Source organism: Oncorhynchus mykiss, chromosome 31 (assembly GCF_013265735.2).
Source record: "Oncorhynchus mykiss isolate Arlee chromosome 31, USDA_OmykA_1.1, whole genome shotgun sequence".
Classification (NCBI taxonomy): Eukaryota; Metazoa; Chordata; class Actinopteri; order Salmoniformes; family Salmonidae; genus Oncorhynchus; species Oncorhynchus mykiss.
The window spans coordinates 33,603,817-33,629,523 of NC_050571.1; the positions used below are offsets into that span (position 1 = coordinate 33,603,817).

Sequence of the window (25,707 nt, forward strand, 5' to 3'; positions counted from 1 at the left end):
CGACTTTTTTAATTTAAAAAAATTACGCAGCGTTTAAAAACGATGTTTTTTTCTGAATGACACAGCTTCCATACAAAGCTATTTTGGGTATATATGGACCAATTTAAACGAAAAAAAGACCCAATAGTGATGTTTATGGGGCATATAGGAGTGCCAAGAAAGAAGCTCGTCAAAGGTAATGAATGTTTTATTTTATTTCTGCGTTTTGTGCTGCGTCGGATAAGCGGAGTCTCTGTTTACGTCGCATTCAGGCATTTTCAGGTGGTGCATGCTATCAGATAATACCTTCTCATGCTTTCGCCGAAAAGCATTTTAAAAATCTGACTTGCTGGCTAGGTTCACAACGAGTGTAGCTTTAATTCAATACCCTGCTTGTGAATTTTGATCAAGGTTTGAGTTGTAACGAGTACATTTAGCATTTAGCGTAGCGCATTTGCATTTCCAGGTGTCTACTTGAGACATCTGCGTCTCAAGTAGAATCAAGAAGTTTTTAATATATGCATATTATTATTAGTTTAGGATAGAAAACACTCTGAAGTTTCTAAAACTGTTTGAATGATGTCTGTGAGTATGACAGAACTCATATGGCAGGCAAACACCTAGGAAGAAATCCAAACAGGAACTGGGAAATCTGAGGTTGGTCGATTTTCAACTCAGCCCCTATTGAATACACAGTGGAATATTGGTTATGTTGCACTTCCGTCTTTAGAAACTTGTTTGAGGATTCTACTGTGAAGTGGGGCCGATTGAGTCAGAGGTCTGCCAGCAGTCACGCGCTGGTCACGCGCTGGTCACGCGCATTTCACATGAGAGGTAGCTCGCGCTCCTTTGCTTTTCTGAAGACAAAGGAATTCTCCGGTTGGAATATTATTGAAGTTTTATGTTAAAAACATCCTAAAGATTGATTCCAGACATCGTTTGACATGTTTCTACGGGCAGTAACGGAACTTTTTGAAATTTCGTCTGCAACTGGTGAACGCGCTTCGTGACTTTGGATTTGTTTACCAAACGCGCTAACAAAAGTAGCTATTTGGACATAAATGATGGACATTATCGAACAAATAAAAATTTAATGTGGAACTGGTATTCCTGGGAGTGCATTCTGATGAAGATCATCAAAGGTAAGTGAATATTTATAATGTTATTTCTGATTTATTTTGACTCCAACATGGCGGATATATCTATTTGTTTTCTGAGCACCGTTCTCAGATTATTGCATGGTTTGCTTTTTCTGTAAAGCTTTTTTGAAATCTGACACAGCGGTTGCATTAAGGAGAAGTTTATCTATATTTCCTTGTATTTTCATCAACATTTATAATGAGTATTTCTGTAAACTGATGTGGCTCTCTTCAATGTCACTGGATGTTTTTGGAACTAGTGAACATAACGCGCCAATGTATACTGAGATTTTTTTATATAAATATTAGAGGTCGACCGATTAATCGGACTGGCCGATTAATTAGGGCCGATTTCAAGTTTTCATAAACAATCGGAAATCTGTAATTTTGGACGCCGATTTTGCAGATTTTTTATTTTTTACACCTTTATTTAATCTTTATTTAACTAGGCAAGTCAGTTAAGAACACATTCTTATTTTCAATGACGGCCTAGGAACAGTGGGTTAACTGCCCTGTTCAGGGGCAGGATGACAGATTTTTACCTTGTCAGCTCAGGGATTCAATCTTGCAACCTTACAGTTAACTAGTCCAACGCTCTAACCACCCGCGTCACGAGCAGCCCGCCTGTTACGCGAATGCAGTAAGAAGCCAAGGTAAGTTGCTAGCTAGCATTAAACTTAATCATAATCACTAGTTATAACTACACATGGTTGATGATATTACTAGTTTATCTAGTGTGTCCTGCATTGCATATAATTGACGCAGTGCGCATTCGCGAAAAAGGACTGTCGTTGCTCCAACGTGTACCTAACCATAAACACCAATGCCTTTCTTAAAATCAATACACAGAAGTATATATATTTAGCTAAAAGAAATCCAGGTTAGCAGGCAATATGAATCAGGTGAAATTGTGTCACTTCACTTGCGTTCATTGCACGCAGAGTCAGGGTAAATGCAACAGTTTGGGCCGCCTGGCTCATTGCAAACTAATTTGCCAGAAGTGTACGTAATTATGACATAACATTGAAGGTTGTGCAATGTAACAGGAATATTTCGACTGATGGATGCCACCCGTTAGATAAAATACGGAACGGTTCCGTATTTCACTGAAAGAATAAACGTCTTGTTTCCGGATTTGACCATATTAATGACCTAAGGCTCATATTTTGTGTGTTATTATATTATAATTAAGTCTGATTTGATAGAGCAGTCTGACTGAGCGATGGTAGGCACCAGCAGGCTCATAAGCATTCATTCAAACAGCACTTTCGTGCGTTTTGCCAGCAGCTCTGCTGTTTATGACTTCAAGCCTATCAACTCCCGAGATTAGGCTGGTGTAACGATGTGATGTGAAATGGCTAGCTAGTTAGCAGGGTGCGCGCTAATAGCGTTTCAAACGTCACTCGCTCTGAGACTTGGAGTAGTTGTTCCCCTTGCTCTGCATGGGTAACGCTGCTTCGAATGTGGCTGTTGTCATTGTGTTCCTGGTTCGAGCCCAGGTAGGAGCGAGGAGAGGTACGGAAGCTATACTGTTACACTGGCAATACTAAAGTGCCTATAATAACATCCAATAGTCAAAGGTATATGAAATACAAATGGTATAGAGAGAAATAGTCCTATAATTCCTATAATAACTACAACCTAAAACTTCTTACCTGGGAATATTGAAGACTCGTGTTAAAAGGAACCACCAGCTTTCATATGTTCTCATGTTCTCATAACTTAAACGTTAGCTTTCTTACATGGCACATATTGCACTTTTCCTTTCTTCTCCAACACTTTTGTTTTTGCATTATTTAAACCAAATTGAACATGTTTCATTATTTATTTGAGGCTAAATTGATTTATGTATTATATTAAGTTAAAATAAGTGTTCATTCAGTATTGCATTTAAAAAAATCGTCCGGTTAATCGGTGTCGGCTTTTTTTGTCCTCCAATAATCGGTATCGGCATTGAAAAATCATAATCGGTCGACCTCTAATAAATATCCCCTTTTTTCGAACAAAACATACATGAATTTTGTAACATGAAGTCCTATGAGTGTCATCTGATGAAGATCATCAAAGGTTAGTGATTTAATTTTATATCTAATTGTGCTTTTTGGGACTTCTGTCTTTGGCTGGAAAAATGGCTGAATTTTTCTGTGACTTGGCGGTGACCTAACATAATCGTTTGTGATGCTTTCGCTTTAAAACCTATTTGAAATCGGACACTTTGGTGGGGTTAACAACAAGATTACATTTCAAATATGTTTGAGGAATTGTAATTATGAGATTTCTGTTGTTTGAATTTGGCGTTCTGCACTTTCACTGGCCGTTGTCATATCAATCCCATTAATGGGATTGCAGCCCTAAGAAGTTTTAATCAAGGTGATCTTTCCAGAAATAGACTGTTCTAACTGTTCCTGGATGGTTGGGAGAAGTTGCTCTCGGAGGATGTGTTGGTACCATTCTTTATTCATGGCTGTGTTCTTAGGCAAAATTGTGAGTGAGCCCACTACCTTGGCTGAGAAGCAACCCCACACATGAATGGTCTCAGGATGCTTTACTGTTGGCATGACACAGGACTGATGGTAGCGCTCACCTTGTCTTCTCCAGACAAGCTTTTTTCCGGATGCCCCAAACAATCGGAAAGGGGATTCATCAGAGAAAAGGACTTTACCCCAGTTCTCAGCAGTCCAATCCCTGTACCTGATGTTTTTCCTGGAGAGAAGTGGCTTCTTTGCTGCCCTTTTTGACACCAGGCCATCGTCCAAAAGTCTTTGCCTCACTGTGCGTGCAGATGCACTCACACCTGCCTGCTGCCATTCCAGAGCAAGCTCTGTACTGGTGGCGCCCCGATCCCGCAGCTGAATCAACTTTAGGAGACGGTCCTGGCGCTTGCTGGACTTTCTTGGGCGCCCTGAAGCCTTCTTCACAACAATTGAACCGCTCTCCTTGAAGTTCTTGATGATCCGATAAATGGCAGCAATATCCTTGCCTGTGAAGCCCTTTTTTTGTGCAAAGCAAAGATGACAGCACTTGTTTCCTTGAAGGTAACCATGGTTGACAGAGGAAGAACAATGATTCCAAGCACCACCCTCATTTTGAAGCTTCCAGTCTGTTATTCAAACTCAATCAGTTTGAGAGATCACTCCAGCCTTGCCCTCGTCAACACTAACACCGGTGTTAACGAGAGAATCACTGACATGATGTCAGCTGGTCCTTTTGTGGCAGGGCTGAAATGCAGTGGAAATGTTTTTGAGGATTCAGTTAATTTGCATGGCAAAGAGGGACTTTGCAATTCATCTGATAACTCTTCATAACATTTTGGAGTATATGCAAATTGCCATCATACAAACTGAGGCAGCAGACTTTGTGAAAATTAATATTTGTGTCATTCTCAAAACTTTTGGCCACGACTGTAGTTCATTTAATCTGATTGTCATAAGGCCCTGTCCACAGAAAATACATTTGGATGATTTTCATAAAATTTTGGGTGTTTTATTTAACTCTCCACACTTGTGGTGTTCCCGGTCAAAAAACGACCTGTCATTAGAAATTAATGGGTGAGACTACAACTAGTGTATAAAATTGAGTTAAGCCACATGCCTATTCATCAGATGGACACACTTCCTCTCCCACAAACGCATGTGTGTTTGAGCACACACACACCTCACTCCCCTACTTGGCTTCCATGACAACACCCACGGGAACATTTCCCCAATATAATTGGGGAATATAACCACACCTGTTGGCATTCTCACAAACAATTGCAACATTGTTTCAATAATATATAGAACTTTCCTGGCAGCTCTGGTATATAAAGCTTTTTTGAGGCCTTGCTCACAATTCATTCTATGGCAGCACAATGACCATGATGATATACTGTATGTGAGGCTCTTAATCATGAGGAGGAGAGAGGCCAGGAAACTGACAGGGACGATGCATTAGAGGAGGAAGTGTCAGAAGTTGAAGACAACACAGAATATGATCCAGACCAAGAGACAACCGATATGGAACAATCCAGTGATGAGGAAGAGGGCCCTCCTGAGGTTGTTGTTACATTCCTGTCAAAAAATGGGAATTTGTCCTTATCTTCATCCCCAACCCAACTGAGAGGAGAGGTCGGCTGTCGACTGAAAATGTTATCGGATACGAGATACACCAGGTTGATGACATAAAATCCTGCCACTATTTAAACATTTGCAATGTTTTCAAAACAAATGTCCTTTTAAACTTTGACACAAAGCAGTCTGTGATAAATAGCACAATATGTTTAATCTGAGTATTTGTTATAGTAAAAGTAATCCATACATTATGCTTTTTTTTACTAAAAAATGAGTTGTATGAGCTCAGGTCAATGAGGCCTATAGGCCATAAATAGCAAATAGAAGTTCAAAACTTGTAATGTCCATAAGAACTGAAGTTGATAAAAATATCTAACACAACATTAGGTGATAATATATGTATTATTATGGATTTATAATCAGCTATAATGGGCCGGTAATTTTGGACCGGGAAAACATAATTAATTAACGTGAAACAAACAAAACAGGAGGGTTAAAAGACAACAGGAAATATCAGCCTACAGTGACACGTTTATTTTTAAGCCCTGGATTTCTAGCCCATTGATATTATTGTTGGATCTGATTTTAATAGCTAACATTTCGATGGCCATAATAAATAGATATTGCCGATAGTGGACAACCTTGTTTTACTCCTCTTGACAATTTTATACTTTTTGAGAAGTAGCATTATTTACCATTTTACACCTGGGGTTAGTAAACATAACTTTAAGCCATTGTATAAGAGATTCTCCAAAATTAAAATTGTCCAGGCATTTATATATACATTTCAGTCGTACTTTATCAAAGGCCTTTTCAAGGTCAGCTATGAATACCAGGCCTGGTTTCCCAGATTTTTCATAGTGTTCTATACTCTTTCTAGTATATGTCTTATATTATCGGCGATGTATCATCCATGTAAAAAAACCTGTCTGATTAGGATGAATAATATCTGACAAAATACAGTTTAAATTCTATGCATTTTGCTGAGATTTTGGCATCACAACACTGCAGTGTAAGGGGTCTCCAGTTTTTTAGATGGACTGGATCTTTGCATTTACCACCTGGGTGGTAATAGTAATGGTGAAATCAGACCTCGACTTGAAACACTTTTAGTACAAAGGAGTTAAGCTATCATACAGACTTGTGGGTCGTCCCACAGAAACAAATCAGTCAAATACCTCAAGGCCCACACAGAGGTAGTAAAGGTAGAAATTAAGCATAGGATGGAAGAGTTATGTATTAGATACCTGACATTCTATTACTTTATTTATGAATAATATTACTTGAGGCACATTCCAAAGTTATCCATGAACACTACCCATTGACTTGTTCTGTTCAGATCCTCTACATAACATAGAGTTTAATACACATGCAACTCCTTCCTCCATGTCTGAGTAAATGAACAGAAAACATTGGTGTTCAGTGGTTAGATCTATCTACCCATCCCTCCCTGTTTCTCTCTCAGTATTCTGCTCCCCTGCTGTCAAACATCACATTCATTAAATTTCTTCATAGAATTTCTACTCATTGGCCATCTTCCATGATATGTTTGTAGCTGTGAGAAGTATCTAAAGACCTACACAGGTGGAAGCCGGCACTGGGCAGCAGTCAGACAGACGTAAAACAATCCAGAACGCTTCTTTCCAATTGAAATGGCACCCATGCTCTGTCGAAATGAGCCAAGCTTGGCTGGGAGGAAGAGTTGAGGCTGTGTTTGTGTTGCCTTGCGTGTTCTGATAAAATCAGATAAGGCGATAACCGCCGCCACCATGCTTTTCAGATCTCGCCGCTCACCAAGGAAGAGGCGGGCTCGTATGAGTGCCACGCTGTCAACACCAAGGGAGAGGCCTCAGCGGTGGGCACCATTCATGTGGTGGAGTCCATCGATGACATCCCTGTCAAGAAAGGTACCCAGCACATCCTTTTCTATTTCACTGCTATTTCTACTCTGTTTCATGTTAAATCTATAGACCCACACAATATGGCAAAGGGGGATATTTACCACATATAAAGGGCAAATGTAGGTATTCAGAGGGCAAATCAAAGGGTGTGTATGTACAGTATGTGTGACTTGTTTGGAATTCAAGCCCGCTAGCCCCTGGTTCCCATTCTGTCCTGACATGTTTAGGAGTGCATACTTAGTTTGATCCACATCACCTGGCTGCTCTCTTGACAGGGCTTGATGGTTGCCTTCGACAAGGCAGCGCGTGTTACTGGGTGTGTAACTTTGTGCGAGCGTTGACAGATGCACTCACTGCACTGCCTATACATCTGCGCTCCAGGGGAAAGAACTTGGATGTTTAAGTGAGAACGGCATTCATATCAAAAGGAAAGCTCTACTTTTAGGTGTTTTTCCAACCCTGGTGATCTGTGATAATGGACACTATTCAAAACAAGGGATGCTCTCCGTCCTGCAAGATCTAAGCACTTCTTCATTACCAGTGATCTAAAAAAGGAATCAGGGCTAGATATGGGATACAAATCTGATGGAAACAGATCAAAGTATTCAGGTCTCCCCCAGATTCACATATAACACATAGGTCTCCCCTATCATTGGTCATAAATAGGACCAGTTAAGGACGATTACCCTAGAAATCCACTTACCCAATGTGTCATTGTGCTCTTGCCTGTGTGTCTCTCTTCCAGTGGCCAAGGATGATGAGCTGTAAGGCATCTCAGCACAGTAGAGCCTCGGTGGTGACTCCTGGCAGGATCAGGAGAAGCCCCTACCATCCCACCAGTAGACCTGTACAATGACTAAGAAAGAGGACCAACAGCCACCATTAGCATCCCAGAGATCCATCAGATTTATATTTGAGAACGTTGCCATTTGTTAAATATGTGTTAAATATTTGAGTCATTCAGCAGACACTCTTATCCAGAGCAACTTTCAGTGGTGAGCGCGTACGTAAAAATAAATAATGAATAATCATACCGGTCCCCCATCCGAATCAAACCCACAACCCTAGAATTACAAGCACCATGCTCTATCAACTGAGCCACACAGGACTTGTAACAAGTCAGTTTTCAGTGATATTCAGTACACTGTATTGTAGACAGTCATCCACAAGAGTCGCCTAGGCCTCTCACACACATTTCTTATCACTGACATCACACACAAGTAATTCATCAATAAGTACACAGTGTACAAAACATTAGGAACACCTTCCTAATGTTGAGTTGTATCCCTTTTTGCCCTCAGAACAGATTCAATTTGTTGGGTCATGACCTCTACGAGGTGTCAAAAGCATTCCACAAGGATGCTGGCCCACATTGACTCCAATGCTTCTCACAGTTGTGTCAAACTTGCTGGGTGTCCTTTGGGTGGTGGACCATTCTTGATACACACGGGAAACTGTTGAGCGTGACAAACCCAGCGGCATTGCTGTTCTTGACGCCCTCAAACTAGTGCGCCTGGCACCTACGACCCCACCCTGTTCAAAGGCACTTAAATCTTTTGTCTTGCCCATTCACCTTCTTGAATGGCACACATACACAACTTTAACCAGTCTCCTCCCCTTCATTAACACTGACTGACATGGATTTAACAAGTGATCATAGCTCTCACCTGGTCAGTCTGTCATGGAACGAGCAGGTGTTCCTAATGTTTTGTACACTGTGTATGTGCACACACACACGAATTGCATGTGCATGCTTCACTCTTACTATTCCATCTTTTTTTGACATAGTTTACTGTTTTTGTGAATTATTCCATTTAATTCTAGCAAAAATAATACATTGCAAGACCATTACTAGTTGGCCAAGCAGGAACAGATTACCGAACGCGTGTGTGCCCCTGACCTATTGTTTTTCAATTAGCATATGATAGCAAAATGTGTAGAATTGCATGAAATTAGCTTTAAAAATGCAACATTTTCTCAGCCTCATGGCAAAATGTGAATAAAAGCATGAGAAAAGCTATAAAACAGCAAAAAAAATCCCTTCCCCATGGCAAAAAGTGTATAATTGCAGGAACTTAGCTTTAAAACTGCAACATGTTCTGTTAGCTTCATGACAAAATGTGCAGGAAGTTAACGGCCTACCCCAAAAAAATGGAGGCCGGTTCCCGGGGGCCACAAATGCAGTAGTTTGGCCCTGTGGGCAAGGCAGAATCATAGATACCCAGGCATAAAACAATTACCCTTACTAAAATTGTCATGTGAAAAAACACATGAATTTGAATAAATCTTACATTTGAAATTATATATTTTTTTTATTTCTAATGTACCAAGATTATTTTTTGGACCCCCTGAAAAGTACACAAATCATTCTTTCCCTTGACAAGCCATAAAGACATGCCTTTGCAAAAGCCAATGTGTGGAGTGAGTGATCAGGAATTAGAGGAAGGAAAACCAAACTCAGAACCCTCTTGCATTCATATAATCCCAGTACTCGCATACTACGGGTTTAGCTACCAATCCAAACCGTGGCAGATGTCTGGGGATGTACTGTAGGGCATATTGAGTAACCGACAGGTATAAAATGGTGTAGAAAAAGGAGGATTTATGATGGAATGTAGAGATCCACTTTCGGTGCTAAAAGTCTGCAACTCCAATGAAGAGGCCAGCGGACATTGCTTTTACCAAATGTTTCTAGTTTCCCCCAGACTTAAGCTGTATGTATGAATTTGCTGTATTCACGTTGGTGTATGGTTTACTAACACTAGATGTTATTACTGTGTGACAGGTGCTGTACATCACTAATAAATACAAACATTGACTTGTGGTTATTTTTTGTGGTTATTTCGATATTACATGATCAAGAGTTCTGCACAGAGCTTTTTAAAGTGTGACAGAAATATAACATCTCAGTTTTTCAAATCCAGATCAAGCTAGCTACAAAACACAGAATTAAAAAAATACAGTGTGACAGCACATTAATAAACATTTATTCTAGTTTTACAAAAATAACAGACGATCTTCCTTCTTTTCCAAAACTGTGATATCACAACAAAAATACTTTTGCAGACAAAAACACAAGCCTGACCATTAGCATCAAAACAAGTTGACTGTTGCATTCAGCTCTCCCACTGTAGAGATAAGTGATGTCCTCGACATTCCTTCCACACATAATTGAATTCCCGTCGACTCGAAAAGGGGCTCGGTAGTGCTCCTAACTGGTCATCATACGAGGGGCGATACTCATGGACATGAGCTCCTGGAAGAGCAGCTTGCAGGCGTACGGCATTCTGACCAGGGAGATCTGAAAAGGTTACATTGTACATTATCTTAATCAATAAATCTTCAGAAACAAAACTAAGGCTATAGAGGCCCAGAGTTAAGATTTTTTATAGGCTGGTCATTTTTGAACACTAATCTATAAGGACACATTTCACTATACTGTATTGTAGTTAGAATCAGAATTGACATAGTTACTGTAATAAAAGGTAGTAACAACAAATTAATAGGCCGACCTAAGCATAAACCATGTTAAATAAATGTGAAATGAAATAAACAAATAAAATAAAAACAGGGATAACAGGGACACTGGTGGTGGTGTTGACACGTACCTGTGTTTTGTTGCGACAGCCCCTGCACTCGTAGGTGTGGGTGCGGGTGTTGGCGATGGCCATGAGGCCACATAGGTTGCAGACGTGGACCTGGTAGGGGTCGGACGCCTCGAACAGCCTCTCACGCAGGAACTGAGCCGCGCCGTGGGCTATCTGACAATCGCGCTCCATCTCCCCAAAACGAAGACCTCCGTCACTGGGTGGACAGATGACAGCACGGTTAGTAAAGTGGGCCAAAACCAGGGCCTGTATTAACAAAGCATCTGATCGAGGATCTAGTGCTTTTATTATCATCTAAAAAGACAGAACTGATCATAGATCAGCTCCTACTTAAAAAAGTTGCTTTATGAATACGAGCTCAGAAATGCATACCCAGTGCACTCACATAGTGCCATAAAAGGGGAAAAAGTCAGACGTTAAATATTTATTAGTGTTCTTACCGTGATCTGCCCTCCATGGGCTGTCTGTTGAGGATCTGGACTGGGCCTCGGGCCCGAGAGTGGATCTTATCGTCCACCATGTGCTTCAGGCGCTGGTAGTATGTGGGCCCGAGGAAGATCTGAGAGGTAATCTTACGGCCGGTGAAGCCGTTGTACAACACCTAGAGGGGAAAGACGAAACCAGTCAATTGGAATCTCTAGACAGACTAGTGTCAAGTAGCTCCTATAGAAAAGTAGGATGTGAATGGTAAAGGAGGCTGACGTCCTGACCTCGTTGCCCCTCAGGTGATATCCGTATTCAGACAGCAGGTTGGAGACTTTCTGCACATTGACCGCATCGTTGAAAGGCGTGGCGTCACCAATCTCCCCTTTGTTGGCTGAAACCTACAAGGTGAAAGGAGGGCGGGAAGGTGGAAACGTTGCTACAAGATAACTGCCATCCGCAGCACTTGATTTACATGACATCTAAAAAAATAAAATGCTCCGCTTCATTTTTTTAATTTAACAAATTCTCGCTGACCTTTGACATTTGTAAAAGATCTAATCTAGACGACAGACAATCCTATTGGTTTTTACTTATGATCACTTTACGGTCACATTAAGAGGTCTCGTAAAAGGGAGTAAAAGTTGAAGTGGGTGGAGGAGTCAGACAGGCGACAGTACCTTGCCCTGCAGGCACTCGATCAAATGGCCGACTGTCATACGAGAGGGGATGGCGTGGGGGTTGATGATGATGTCTGGGGTAATTCCCTCGCAAGTGAAGGGCATGTCCTGCGGAAAGCATCGGAAACAATGGACATAGTTGACTTTACAAAGACTTCTGCACGTGGGTTCCAATTTTCAGAACCAGTTCATCTAAGGGATATCCTCTGACAGGAACATTCTTCCATGTTATATTTCAAATCAGTTTTATAGTACATACTCCTTCTGGGATGTTGCTTAGCATTTCCTGTGAAGAGACCTTTGTTTTGTATTTATGTTCAGTCTAAACACAATGCGTCTCTAGACAATTGACCAGACAGCCTGGCTCAATGACACACGGTGTAGTCTAGTGAGGAGTCGGTAGACGAGGCATGAGGAACATGTCTAATACTTCACCTCCTGTCTGTACTGAATACCACAGGTACCCTTCTGCCCGTGTCGACTGGCAAACTTGTCACCGATCTGGGGGATACGAACAGAGCGAACCTGGCAAGAAAAAAAGAAATGGAGTCAAGTTAAATCCTGCCACAAGTAGGCAGATGAGTGGCATGTGTAAGGAGGCCTCATAACCTTCAAATCTAACTTTATTTGTCACATACAGCAGATGTTATTTGCAGGTGTAGCAAAATGCTGGGTGTTTCTAGCTGTGCAGTAAGGATAGAGGGTGCAATATTCTGTCAGTGGAGTCCATGTTTTAATTAGTCAATCTGTCAACAACTCTGATTTGGCTTCAGTCGTCAATCAGTCGTTCTGCCCTTGAACAAGGCATTTAACCCACTGTTCCCTGGTAGGTCGTCATTGGAAATAATTTGTTCTTAACTGACTTGCCAAGTTAAATAAAGGTTACACACAATTCTGCTTGTGAAACTCAAGTCATGGTTAATTCAAACCTGCCCCTACTGTGGATGTAATTCCTGCCTACCCTAAACTTGACAAATGAGAAGTAGAGCTGTCAACAGGAGTAATTTGTTACCATGTTTGTTTTTACATTTTTACAGCCTACTACCCACGTTGTCAAAATGTCACTACTGGGAAAATCTAGAGGACTCAGGACACACCCTAATCTTGCAGAACTTGTAGCCCTCCTGGTTGAGGGTGACCATGACTTGGTCCACGATGCCCGTCTCGCTGGTGCGGAGGAAGGTGCTGCAGTCCCTCTTGGTGTAGCGCCGGTTGGTGCTGTCCAGCTCATCGTCGTTCTCCGGCAGGGTCACCGTCTTGCCGATGATGACGTCCTCGCCGGAGACACGCACTCCGGGAGCTATCAAGCCGTCGTCGTCCAGCTTGTCGTAAATGGCGTGCCTCATGCCTGGGAGAAGGGGAGGACCATTGGGTTGTTCAATGAGAAATTATCTTTGCCAATTTAATAGAAGTTGAGATGATGGAAATAGTAGGCTCTGGTTTAATGGCTGACTCCTTTATATTTTTAAGATGCCAAGATGCCTAGGACGTACCCGAACAGGTTTCGCGTGTGGGTTTTTCAAAGATTTCCTCCTGATCGAAGCCTTTCTTTGACTCCTGCTCTTTGTAGGAGCGGTAGAACACAGACCTGAAATAAAAACACTTATTTACACATTTTGTCTTAAGTCATTTTCACAGCAAAGTGCAGGTCTTCAAATCACAGCACAAACCTGAAGAATCCACGGTCCACCGCAGAGCGGTTCATGATGACAGAGTCCTCCTGGTTGTAGCCAGTGTACGCCGCAATAGCCACAATCGAGTTGATACCTAAACCAAGCACAAATGGAGGATTTCAACGAGCCAGAACTAGAAAAACGGCAGACATTTTTAGGTCAGAGTTTAAAAAAAATGCCAATTCTGCAGCGCTCCAGCTCTCACCTGCAGGGAGCTCTCTGAAACGTAGGTACTCCATAGAGCGGGTGGTGACTAAGGGTTTTTGGGGGTAGTAGAGCACGTGGGCCAGGGTGTCCATCCGCACGTGGAAGTTGGTGATGTACACACCCATGGCTTGTTTACCCATAGCAGACTGGTATGTGTTTCTGGGAGACTACATAGGAAAAGGTGTGGGGGGGGGATTTATTCATTGATTTACAGTTCAAATGGATAGATAAAAATCTTAAAATGTAGGATGTTTCATAGCATAGATATTAACAGTCTCTTGCCATTGCATCTATTCAAATCAGCCCCAATAAGAAAACCTATTTTAGGAGCATGTTATTTCTTTGTTGCTGTACCTGGTTGTGATCGGGGAAGGGGATGATGGAAGCACAGACTCCCAGGATCATGGAGGGGTGGATCTCACAGTGGCTGTATGTAGAACAGTAGGCCACGCCCTTCTCCTGGAGGTCGTCAGGGGTCATGGCCAGCATTACAGTCTCCTCCTCCAGAGTGTCGATGTACTCCACCACGCCGCTGGCCACCAGGTCCTGCCAACTGTAGTTGTTGTACTCCCTCTCCTTCAGCTGGTCGATGTGTCTCCTCTTCAGCAGCAGCTTCTGTTTCTCTACGATCAGCAGAGGACGACAGATCCTCCCGGCGTCCGTGTAGATGCGGATCTCCCTCTCTCGGATGTCTCTGATCATGGACACCTAGAAAACGGGTAATAGTGTATGAGAAAATTGAACACCTGAAAAAGGGGATATTGGGTTTTTATGTGTAGGTTAATTTAATAATAAAATAATGAAAATGTCAGAAAAGTCCTGAAAATCTGGAAAAATGATCTCTTACCTCAGACACAATGATGTCCATCTGCCTCCTCAGTTTCCTCAGTGTGTTCATCAGCTGCTCTGGGTCTTTGTGTATGCCCACCCAACAGCCATTGACAAAGATCTTTGTGGCACTGTTAGGGTAGAATTAATGGAAAACATCAAATGCAGATAAAAATGGGTTGACAAACTTTTCAGAGACATGACAATGTGTTTCTGTATTAATAAAGAGCAGTGTGCTGCCATCTGCTGGACTCACTCCGCAATGGCTGCCGGTGAGATCTCCTCCAGGTTCTCCATGCTCCACTCCTCCAAGAACTCCAGGATGGGAGAGGGCTGGGAGCCCACAGAGATGTAGGCCATGAGGGCCAGGTTCTTCACTAGGCCTACAGCATGACCCTGGGAAATAAGACAGGGAGGGGACATAAAAAGGGGGGACAAAATAAGCAGGGACAACACTTTCAACACTAAGTGAGAGCTTAGCTCCTTGTGGGTAACATAACAATTTGGCATCATACAACAACTGACCATCTTGAAAAGGAACATATATGTGATTTGGAGTGGTGTCGGGCATACCTCTGGGGTCTCAGCAGGGCACACCATGCCCCACAGCGTGTTGTGAAGCTGCCGGGGCTTGGCTAGCTTGCCGTCCCTACCGATGGGGGAGTTCACACGACGAAGGTGAGAGAGGGTGGAGGCGAAGGTCAAGCGGTTCAGCACCTAAAAACAGACGAGGAATGTTGTAATTTTTAATGGCGATAAACAAAATCATATTTTCGCAGCATAACGGCAAACTAAGCTGTAACTATATAGGGATGTGTACCAGATGTGTTCTGCCCTGTGTTACCTGGGACACTCCAGCTCTGGCCTGATGGGCCTTCTTGACGTCACCCCAGTTCCCTGTGGCCAGAGAGTACTTCAGGCCGTCGGAGATGATTCGTGTCTTGATGGCCAACTCCAGGTTGAAGTCCTTCCCTCGGTCAATAAACTTTTGGGCGTAGATGCGGATCTCTTTCAGCAGGTTCTTGAACATTCTAAATGGGTCCAAACAAATGAAAAATACAAATAAAAAAGAAGCTTCCATACATATTCACCAAATGCTCAGTTTGGATAGGAGTGCGGTTTACAAAAAGTTGCACTTACATCTGAAATGAAAGCTTTCTAGACATTTTATAGAAGCATTTCTTTAGGACTTACCCACGGAACAGGAAAGCCAACAGCGGTCCAGCCAAGTCTAGTCTCTTGTTGCCATAGTGATCCCTGTCGTCCAGCTCTCTTCTGCCCAGGGCCGCTAATAGGAGTCTGTGGACCATGTACCTGCAAACAGACACAGATACACCACCGAGTTACATCGATACGTCCAGCAACAACATAAAAGACCATTGCATGAAGTAACAGAACGCCGTCATAACCGTAGAATTACATAAAGAATGTCCAACAGAGACCTGGTGAGTTACACAATCTCTATGGCAGTGATTTCAACCTGTGGTCAACAAAGTTTGTAATAAAATAAAAAAAAGTTTCATATTGCAGTGTTATATACAATTTTATATTACTTTTCACAACGCAAACCGTTTAACAGACATCCATCTGTAATAAAATATTTTCAGGTGACCCTCCCCTAAAATAATGTTTTAGACCACAAATAACAATAACTGCGTTTATAAACGTGGATATCGACTTCGCCACTTCAGCATGCTTTTGTGGCACAGTTCGATGCCATGCAGGGCTGCTGGTCAGAAGATTCGCCGACCACCACAGATGATCGCACTCTCCCTGCCGGTTTCATTACTTCACGATCAGAGCCGCTTGCAGACAGTGATCAGCTAGGGTGGAATCAGATTTTCAACATTTTTACGCCATATTTATAATTATATAAAATATATACATTTTTTCTCACCAACAGGTTTATGTGCCCACACAACCAATAAACAAAACATACGAATACGAGCACTTCAATATCGTGGTTTGCGTTTTCACCACAATAAATAGACTACGTCAATCTCAACAGAAAACACATCCATGTCCCATTCTTCTCTGCAGATCCTCTCAAGCTCTGTCAGGTTGGATGGGGAGCATCGCTGCACAGCTATTTTCAAGTCTCTACAGAGATGTTCTGAATCTGCGCATTCCTACAGGAGACTTTTGAAGTAGCCTAATCAGATTAAAACATTGTGACTGGTTGTGTTAATGCCACATACAAAAAAGGTAACACATTTTAAAAAGTGAAATGATAAATATTTCCGCCACTAGGCTTGGAGAGGAGGCCGAACGTGTGTTAAGATTCCTGAATAACTAGGAGTGCCGGGAGCATACAGTTGAAAGCTAAAGTTCACATACACCTTAGCCAAATACATTTAAACTCAATTTTACACAATTCCTGACATTTAATCATTGTAAACATTCCCTGTCTTAGGTCAGTTAGGATCATCACTTTATTTTAAGAATGTGAAATGTCAGAATAATAGTAGAGAGAATTATTCATTTCAGCTTTCATCACATTCCCAGTGGGTCAGAAGTTTACATACACTCAATTAGTATTTGGTAGCATTGCCTTTAAATTGTTTAACTTGGGTCAAACGTTTCAGGTAGCCTTCCACAAGCTTCCCACAATAAGTTGGGTGAATTTGGCCCAGAGCTGGTTTAACTGAGTCAGGTTTGTAGGCCTTCTTGCTCACACATGCTTTTTCAGTTCTGCCAACAGATTGTCTATGGGATTGAGGTCAGGGCATTGTGATGGCCACTCCAATACCATGACTTTGTTGTGCCTAAGCCATTTCGTCACAACTTTGAAAGTATGCTTGGGGTCATTGTCCATTTGGAAGACCCATTTGCGACCAAGCTTTAACTTCCTGACTGATGTCTTGAGATGTTGCTTCAATATAACCACATAATTTTCCTGCCTCATGATGCCATCTATTTTGTGAAGTGCACCAGTCCCTCCTGCAGCAAAGCACCCCCACAACATGATGCTGCCACCCCCGTGCTTCACAGTTGGGATGGTGTTCTTCGGCTTGCAAGCCTCCCCTTTTTCCTCCAAACATAACGATGGTCATTATGGCCAAATGGCTCTATTTTTGTTTCATCAGACCAGAGTTCATTTCTTCAAAAAGTAAGATCTTTGTCCTTATATGCAGTTGCAAACCGTAGTCTGGCTTTTTATGGCGGTTTTGGAGCAGTGGCTTCTTCCTTGCTGAGCGGCCTTTCAGGTTATGTCGATATAGGACTCGTTTTACTGTGGATATAGATACTTTGTACCCGTTTCCTCCAGCGTCTTCACAAGGTTCTTTGCTGCTGTTCTGGGATTGATTTTAACTTGTTGCACCAAAGTACATTAATCTCTAGGAGACACAACGCACCTCCTTACCTGAGCAGTATGACGGCTGTGTGGTCCCATGGTGTTTATACTCACATACTATTGTTTGTACAGATGAACGTGGTACCTTCAGGCATTTGGAAATGGCTCCCAAGGATGAACCAGACTTGTGAAGGTCTACAATTTATTTTCTGAGGTCTTGGCTGATTTATTTTGATTTTCCCATGATGTCAGGTAAAGAGGCACTGATTTTGAAGGTAGACCTTGTTCTGGGAATGATTTGCACTTTCCGCACAAAAGTATGTTCATCTCTAGGAAACATAACTTGTCTCCTTCCTGAGCGGTATGACGGCTGCGTGGTCCCATGGTGTTTATACTTGCGTACTATTGTTTGTACAGATGTACGTGGTACCTTCAGGTATTTGGAAATTGCAGCCAAGGATGAACCAGACTTGTTGAGGTCTACAATTCTTGGCTGATTTCTTTTGATTTTCCCATGATGTCAAGCAAAGAGGCACTGAGTTTGAAGGTAGGCCTCGAAATACATCCAGAAGTACACCTCCAATTGACTCAAATTATGTCAATTATCCTATCAGAAGCTTCTAAAGCCATGACATAATTTTCTGGATTTTTCCAAGCTGTTTAAAGGCACAGTCAACTTAGTGTATGTACATTTCTGACCCACTGAAATTGTGATATAGTGAAATAATCTGTCTGTAAACAATTGTTGGAAAAATTACTTGTGTCATGCACAAAGTAGATGTCCTAACCAACTTGCCAAAACTATAGTTTGTTAATAAGACATTTGTGGAGTGGTTGAACCTAAGTGTATGTAAACTCCCGACTTCAACTGTATGTGGCCACATTATTATCGGACGACTTGGGAGAAGGATGATCTACAGAGAGCACATTCAGCAACAGAAGTAAAAATACAGCCAGACCGGCCTGCTACTGGGCCATTCTAGACCTTATAAACTGTTGAGAGTAGACCAACAACTGATCCAAATGTGATTAAACATTTGAATCACACAGCTTTTGCACTGTTATTCAAATGACATTTCCACTGCAGCCTAGAGTAGATTTTTTACTCACTTGAGAACAATAACGCAATTATTCATTGCATTGTGGTGTTGTAGGCTAGTCTAGGTAAGATAATTGCATTGTCCCTAAACAAGATCAACAGGGGAGCTTTCTTAGTTGTGTGTTTCATGTCATCACATTTTCTTTCATGCAATGATGCCAGTGGTGTAAAGTACATAAGTTAAAATACTGTAAAGTACTACTTAGTCGTTTTTTGGGGTATCTGTCCTTTACTATTGATATTTGACAACTTCTACTTTCCTACATTCCTAAAGAAAATAATGTTTGAATCCATACATTTTCCCTGTCACCCAAAAGAACTCGTTACATTTTGAACGCTTTGTTAGCAGGACAGAAAAATGGTCCAATTCACACACAGAAAACATCCTTGGTCATCCCTACTGCCTCTGGTCTGGAGGACTCACTAAAACACAAATGCTTGGTTTGTACACTGCTCCAAAAAATAAAGGGAACACTAAAAAAAACACATCCTAGATCTGAATGAATGAAATATTCTTATTAAATATTTTTTTCTTGACATAGTTGAATGTGCTGACAACAAAATCACACAAAAATTATCAATGGAAATCAAATTTATCAACCCATGGAGGTCTGGATTTGGAGTCACACTCAAAATTAAAGTGGAAAACCACACTACAGGCTGATCCAACTTTGATGTAATGTCCTTAAAACAAGTCAAAATGAGGCTCAGTAGTGTGTGTGGCCTCCACGTGCCTGTATGACCTCCCTACAACGCCTGGGCATGCTCCTGATGAGGTGGCGGATGGTCTCCTGAGGGATCTCCTCCCAGACCTTGACTAAAGCATCCGCCAACTCCTGGACAGTCTGTGGTGCAACGTGGCGTTGGTGGATGGAGCGAGACATGATGTCCCAGATGTACTCAATTGGATTCAGGTCTGGGGAACGGGCGGGCCAGTCCATAGCAGCAATGCCTTCCTCTTGCAGGAACTGCTGACACACTCCAGCCACATGAGGTCTAGCATTGTCTTGCATTAGGAGGAACCCAGGGCCAACAGCACCAGCATATGGTCTCACAAGGGGTCTGAGGATCTCATCTCGGTACCTAATGGCAGTCAGGTTACCTCTGGCGAGCACATGGAGGGCTGTGGACAGTTTGATTTCACAGAAGTGTGATTGACTTGGAGTTACATTGTGTTGTTTAAGTGTTCCCTTTATTTTTTTGAGCAGTGTATATATCTGATTGTTTGAGTGTGGCCCTGGCATTGTGCCATCTGGTTTGCTTAATATAAGGGTTCTGAAATGATTTAGACTTTTACTTTTGATACTTAAGTATATTTAAAACGAAATACTTTTGACTTTTACTCAAGTAGTATTTTACTGGGTGAATTTCACTCGAGTCATTTTCTATTAAGGTATTTTTACTCCCGTCTGAAAATTGGGTACTTTTTCCCACCACTGAATGATGCACCTGGCCTGTCCGCTGCCTATCTGCTATTTATTCTTGTGGATTTATATTTAAACATTGACACAGCTTTGAATGCTTTTATATGTGGTAGAATTGCTCGTTAGCCTGTTGCAGAGCTGGACAAACGATCCACCTACCACTAATGTCACTATAAATGGTGGATAGAGGGCAGGAGAGACCATTAGACTGTATTGACCTTTGGAACAGTAAAAGTTAGCACATGGAAAAGCGGAGTTCATAAAGGAAGTGACACACCACCTTGATATAGGGGTGCATGCAAGCGGATGAAGACATTTGGATAGAATGGAAGACATTATATAGTAAAACCTGTAAAAGAGCAAAAATTAACTAGGAGAAAAAAGTTGGACCAACCTTCCCTATTTTGGACTACCCCTCCCCCCAATAAACTGCAATCTGTCCCCAAAATATTTTGTCCTCAAGAGCTTATTGAAGTGATTTGGTGGTCCCCGGAATGGAACAGATTGGGAATGCCTGCTCCATGGTCATTACATTAATATAACATAATAAATACTCACCCTAAGAAATAGGCCTTCTTGGTCTCACAGAAGTCACTGACTCCGACGTGGGGGAGCACCTCCTTCTGCAGCACCTCTTTGGCGTACTTGATCCTCCTCTCCTTGGTGACACCGGGCTTGGCACCACGAGAGCCGATGAAGTTCAGCGCCACGTTCTGCTCCTGGATCACAAAGGCCTCGTCCAGGGATGGTTTGACCTGGTGGAGCACAGCAAGTCAGATAAGTAGTGTGTGTGTGTGTGTGTGTGTGGTGTTTCCTGTATCTAGAACATCCTAGGCAAGAGATTTACCATCTCCATCATCTCAGGGTCGTCAAAGTCATAGATGATGTGCTCCAGGATGTCTCTGTCGGACACAAAGCCCAGGGCTCGGAACACTATGATGATGGGCACTTCCTGTCTGATGTAGGGCAGAGTGGACACGATCCTCTGACCAATGGCACTTTTCTTCACCCCCTGGGAGAAAAAGCAACAAAACAAAATGTTGACATGTAAATCTCTGGGATGGTAGCAAATTTGCCAGTAAATTTAGGACCAGGTATATTTGTTTCTCACCTGTCCTCCCCTGGCCATCATGCTGACCCAGATGGAGCTGGTGGGGCGCGAGGAGTTTTCCAGGCAGGAGCGGCACTCCCCTGTGTACGCATACTTTGAGTCCTTCTTGGCGAAGACGTACACTGTGTTCGTGGCCATCTTCTCCTGGGCGATCAGGACCTGCAAACCAAACAAGGCAATTCCTATCAATAGCCCAATTGCAAAAGCTTGTGTTAGTGCTCACTCATTAAAACCAGGGTTGGCTAGGTTCCTTTCTTAATGTAATCTGTTACAGTTTACTAGTTACCTGTCCAAAACTGTAATCAGTAACATAACTTTTGGATTACCTAAACTCAGTAACAATCCGATTACTTTCAGATGACTTTCCCCTTAAGATGCATTAGAAGACAAAAATGAATATTACCAATTGAACGACATCTACTGCAGGATAAATCAGTGTTAGAGTTTACATTGTTGACCTTAAATGGAGGTGGTATTTTACTTTATGGGTTGGTTATGTAGGCTTCTTCTAACCCATTGCTTTCTACTACAGATAATAATACGATTAGGCTATATCTTTACATTAAAAACCAAAGTCTGTCAGATTTCTAGTCATTCCAATTCATTTAATAGACCTTGATCTTTAAGAATAGGATTTGTAATTATAGAAACACAGATTAGCCAAACTGTTTTACCTGAGCATAACCAAAAAAGGACTTATTAACCTACTCTGTTTATGATTTTGTAGGCTACACCACTGCTGTCATCCTTACCGCCAAGCATTTATTCAAATTGGATCATCTTTAAATTTCCGACAGCAGTAGGACCATTTAAAGAGATACAGTGCCTTCAGAAAGTATTAAGCCCTCAACTTATTCCACATTTTGTTGTGTTACAGCCTGAAATACAAAAATAAAATTGTTTTTAGAAATCTTATGAAATCTATTGAAAATTAAACAGAAATCTCATTTACACAAGTATTCACACCCCTGATCATTACATGTAAGAATCACCTTTGGCAGCTATTACAGCTGTGAGTCTTTCTGGGTAAGTCTCTAAGAGCTTTTCACATCTGGATTGTGCAAGATTTGCAGATTATTTATTTTTTTAAATTCTCCAAGCTCTGTCAAGTTGGTTGTCAATCATTGTTTCAAGTCTTGTCATAAATTTGCATGCCTATTTGAGTCCAAACTGTAACTAGGCCACTCAGGAACATTCAATGTTATCTTGTTAAGAAATTCCAGAGTATATTTGGCCTTGCATTTTAGGTTATTGTCCTGCTGAAGGGTGAATTTTTCTCCCAGTGTCTGTTGGCAAGCAGACAACCAGCATTTGCCTGTGCTTAGCTCTATTCAGTTTATTTTTATCCCCCCCCAAAAAACTCCCTAGTCCTTGCTGAAGACAAGCATAACCATCCATACCGATGACAAGCAACATGATGCATCCACCACCATACTTTAACATTTTAAGAATGGTACTCCATGATGTGTTGGATTTGCCCCAAACAGGACATAAGGTTAATTTCTTAGCCACATTTTTTTGCAGATTTGCTTTAGTGCCTGGTTGCAAACAGGATGCATGTTTTGGAATATTTGTATTCTGTACAGGCTTCCTTCTTTTCACTCTGTCAATTAAGTTAGTATTGTAGAGTAACTATAATGTTGTTGATCCATCCTCAGTTCTATTACAGCCATTACATTCTGTAACTGTTTTAACGTCACCATTGGCCTCATGGTGAAATCCCTGAGCGGTTTCCTTCCTCCCGGGCAACGGAGTAAGGAAGGACGCCTGTATCTTTGTAGTGACTGAGTGTATTGATCCAAAGCATAATAAATAACGTCACCATGCTCAAAGGGAAATTGAATGTCTGCTTTTTATTTTAATCTACCAATAGGTGCCCGTCTTAGTAAGGCACTGGAAAACCTCCCTGGTCTCTGTGGTTGAATCCGTGTTTGAAATTCCCTGCTTGACTTACAGATAATTAATTGTATGTGTGTGGTACAGAGATGAAGTAAATTATGATAAACACTACAATTGCAAACAGAGTCCATGCAACTTAAGCACCCGTTTTGTCCTGAACTTATTTAGGCTTGCCATAACATAAGGGGTTGAATACTTAGACTAATTTCAGCTTTTGATTTTTAATTCATTTGTAAACATTTCTAAAAACATAATTCCACATTGACATTATGGGGTATTGTGTGTAGGCCAGTGACACCAAATCTCAATTTAATCAATTTTAAATTCAGGCTGTAACACAACAACATGTGGAAAAATGTCAAGGGGCGTGAATACTTTCTGAAGCCACTGTAGCTTATAGAAGCCTATTCTTGCTTTTTTCTTGTGATCCTTCAAATGCATTTAGTGTGTCATCATAGTGGTCTTTGACTTGTGGTCAGACTCACTCAGGCGGAACAAACCTAAACTTGCACCTTTTTTCAATGCTGATTTGAATATCATTGATAAAACAGGAAGGTGTCAAAGATTTTTTACACAAACATATTTTCTGAATTACTAAAAGCAATTTTTTCATTTTGCAATTTTTTCATCTGATTACAATATTTTTTCTGGTAACATAACATATTACATTTCTTTCATAATATGTTACTCCCCAATCCTGATTGAAACATAGACTAAATACAGGAATCTGCCCTGAAGTCCACCCTCTACTTTATTTCTCCTTTTACCTTCTCTGACCCATTGATGATGAAGTAGCCCCCGGGGTCCAGTGGGCACTCGTTGAGCTCACACAGATCACGGTCTGTCAGGCCGCTGAGCAGGCAGTAGGTGGAGCGCAGCATGATCGGGATCTTGCCGATGAAGGTCTTCTGGTGCTGGGTCTGCAGCTGGTCCTCACCCTCCTTGATGATGGTCTTGGTGATGTCCACGTACAGTGGAGCAGAGTACCTGTATAATACAGATGTGGCCCTAGTTGGCACTGGCAGCACTGAAGGTCGCAAATGATGTGCAAGGGAGATTTATCGTGATAAAAGTATGGCCCCAAATGAGCAAACTTACGTAAGGTTCCTGAGTCTGGCCTCGTTGGGCATCATAGGCGACGGGGCTCCATCTCTTTCCCAGTGAGTGGGTTTTGAAAGGTAGATCTGCTCAAACTTCAGCAAGTAGCGTGGCTGTAGAGCAACAAAAGGGGAGCGTTAACAGGTCATTAGTAAGTGCCCTCGTAGAGAGAGGCAATACATGGAGCAGAATATCTGAAAGTGCCTGTCTGTCACTCACCGGATCCTCCACCTCACCAGAGGTGTGCTGGGCCTCAGCCTGCAGGTCAATGGGCGGGGCATCCTCCACGATCCTCTGCACAGACATCTGGATGAACTCGTCAAAGGAGTCCAGCTGCTGTCGCACCAGGCCCTTCTCATCAAAATAGGAACTGTAAGGCACATCAGAGAGGATAGTGTCATTTGAACAAAAGCAAACTGCATAGTGTATGCTACATGAGGACACAACAAAAATAGGAGAGATAGGTAAAGAGCATAATTTTACCTGATAACAATCCAGCAAGCTTCCTGCCATAAATCGGGGGTGATTTCATCCTCATCCTCATCGTATTGAATATCTGAGATCACAGCATTTGGATAACAGATCACAGAAAAGACATCAAAGAAGTGCATATAGACGCAGTGACATAACATTAGCCAAGGCCCTAACTAGTTCATGGAGTTTCCTACAGCACAACAACTGATAGACACAAAGAAAGATATTTTAAATCTGCAGACCTCAAAGACTTGCTAACTTTGTTTATTCAACATGACATGATGTGATTTTCATATAAGTAGGCCTAGTTGAAAGTGTGATTATAGCTAGGTGTTTAGTCTGGTGAAACCAGCCAACTAATCAACTAGGCAATTAGTTAACCTCGCAAGCTACATAGCACTAGTATGCTAGCTAGCTATTGTAGCTATCTATTCTTGGTGATGCGCATATTAGCCTGTATGCTAACTAGATAGCTAGCAGCAAGCTAGCTAACTACATTATGTAAAAAAAATAACGCATTCGACTCAAATGGCTGAAATACCAACAAACCTTCATCTTGGTCATACATGGTTACTGCCGATTCCCTCTCGTGTTCGCATAAATAAGCAGAAACGGACTTTTAAATCATCAACAGTGTCTGATTCAACGCTGTCTAACGTTACACACTTTGCTAAATGAACACACAAAATAAAATATCGATGGTCAAGCCTGAACGTCACTTCCTATATCAAAGTTATTATTTTAATGTGCAAGAAATTTGTGTTAACTAAATATATTTACTACTCTGATCTAATATGAACTATTATGATCAATGGTTTTC

At 41.7% G+C, this 25,707-nt stretch overlaps 2 protein-coding genes across 2 annotated transcripts in view; one reads left to right on the forward strand and one right to left on the reverse strand.

The window, feature by feature from the left end:
* Nucleotides 1-8,099, forward strand: part of igfbp7 (insulin-like growth factor binding protein 7) — an 18,120-nt gene extending 10,021 nt beyond the window's left edge. Inside the window, 2 exon segments of the mRNA NM_001124648.3 lie at nt 6,948-7,074; nt 7,814-8,099. Coding sequence (NP_001118120.1) covers nt 6,948-7,074; nt 7,814-7,836 — 150 coding nt within the window. The 3' untranslated portion in view covers nt 7,837-8,099.
* A 1,934-nt stretch (nt 8,100-10,033) lies between these two features.
* polr2b (RNA polymerase II subunit B) lies at nt 10,034-25,455 on the reverse strand. The gene is made up of 24 exons (XM_036970257.1): nt 25,437-25,455; nt 24,897-24,969; nt 24,633-24,783; nt 24,414-24,526; nt 24,083-24,302; nt 21,417-21,575; nt 21,153-21,317; nt 20,864-21,060; nt 15,682-15,801; nt 15,332-15,518; nt 15,061-15,204; nt 14,744-14,883; nt 14,507-14,618; nt 14,014-14,367; nt 13,658-13,826; nt 13,450-13,546; nt 13,273-13,367; nt 12,877-13,127; nt 12,215-12,304; nt 11,780-11,887; nt 11,387-11,500; nt 11,117-11,277; nt 10,677-10,872; nt 10,034-10,369 (listed from the first exon to the last, which is right to left on the reverse strand). The coding sequence occupies exons 1-24, from the start codon at nt 25,453-25,455 to the stop codon at nt 10,280-10,282; spliced, it is 3,525 nt and encodes a 1,174-aa protein (XP_036826152.1). The 3' UTR covers nt 10,034-10,279.
* Between the last annotated feature and the right edge of the window lie 252 nt (nt 25,456-25,707).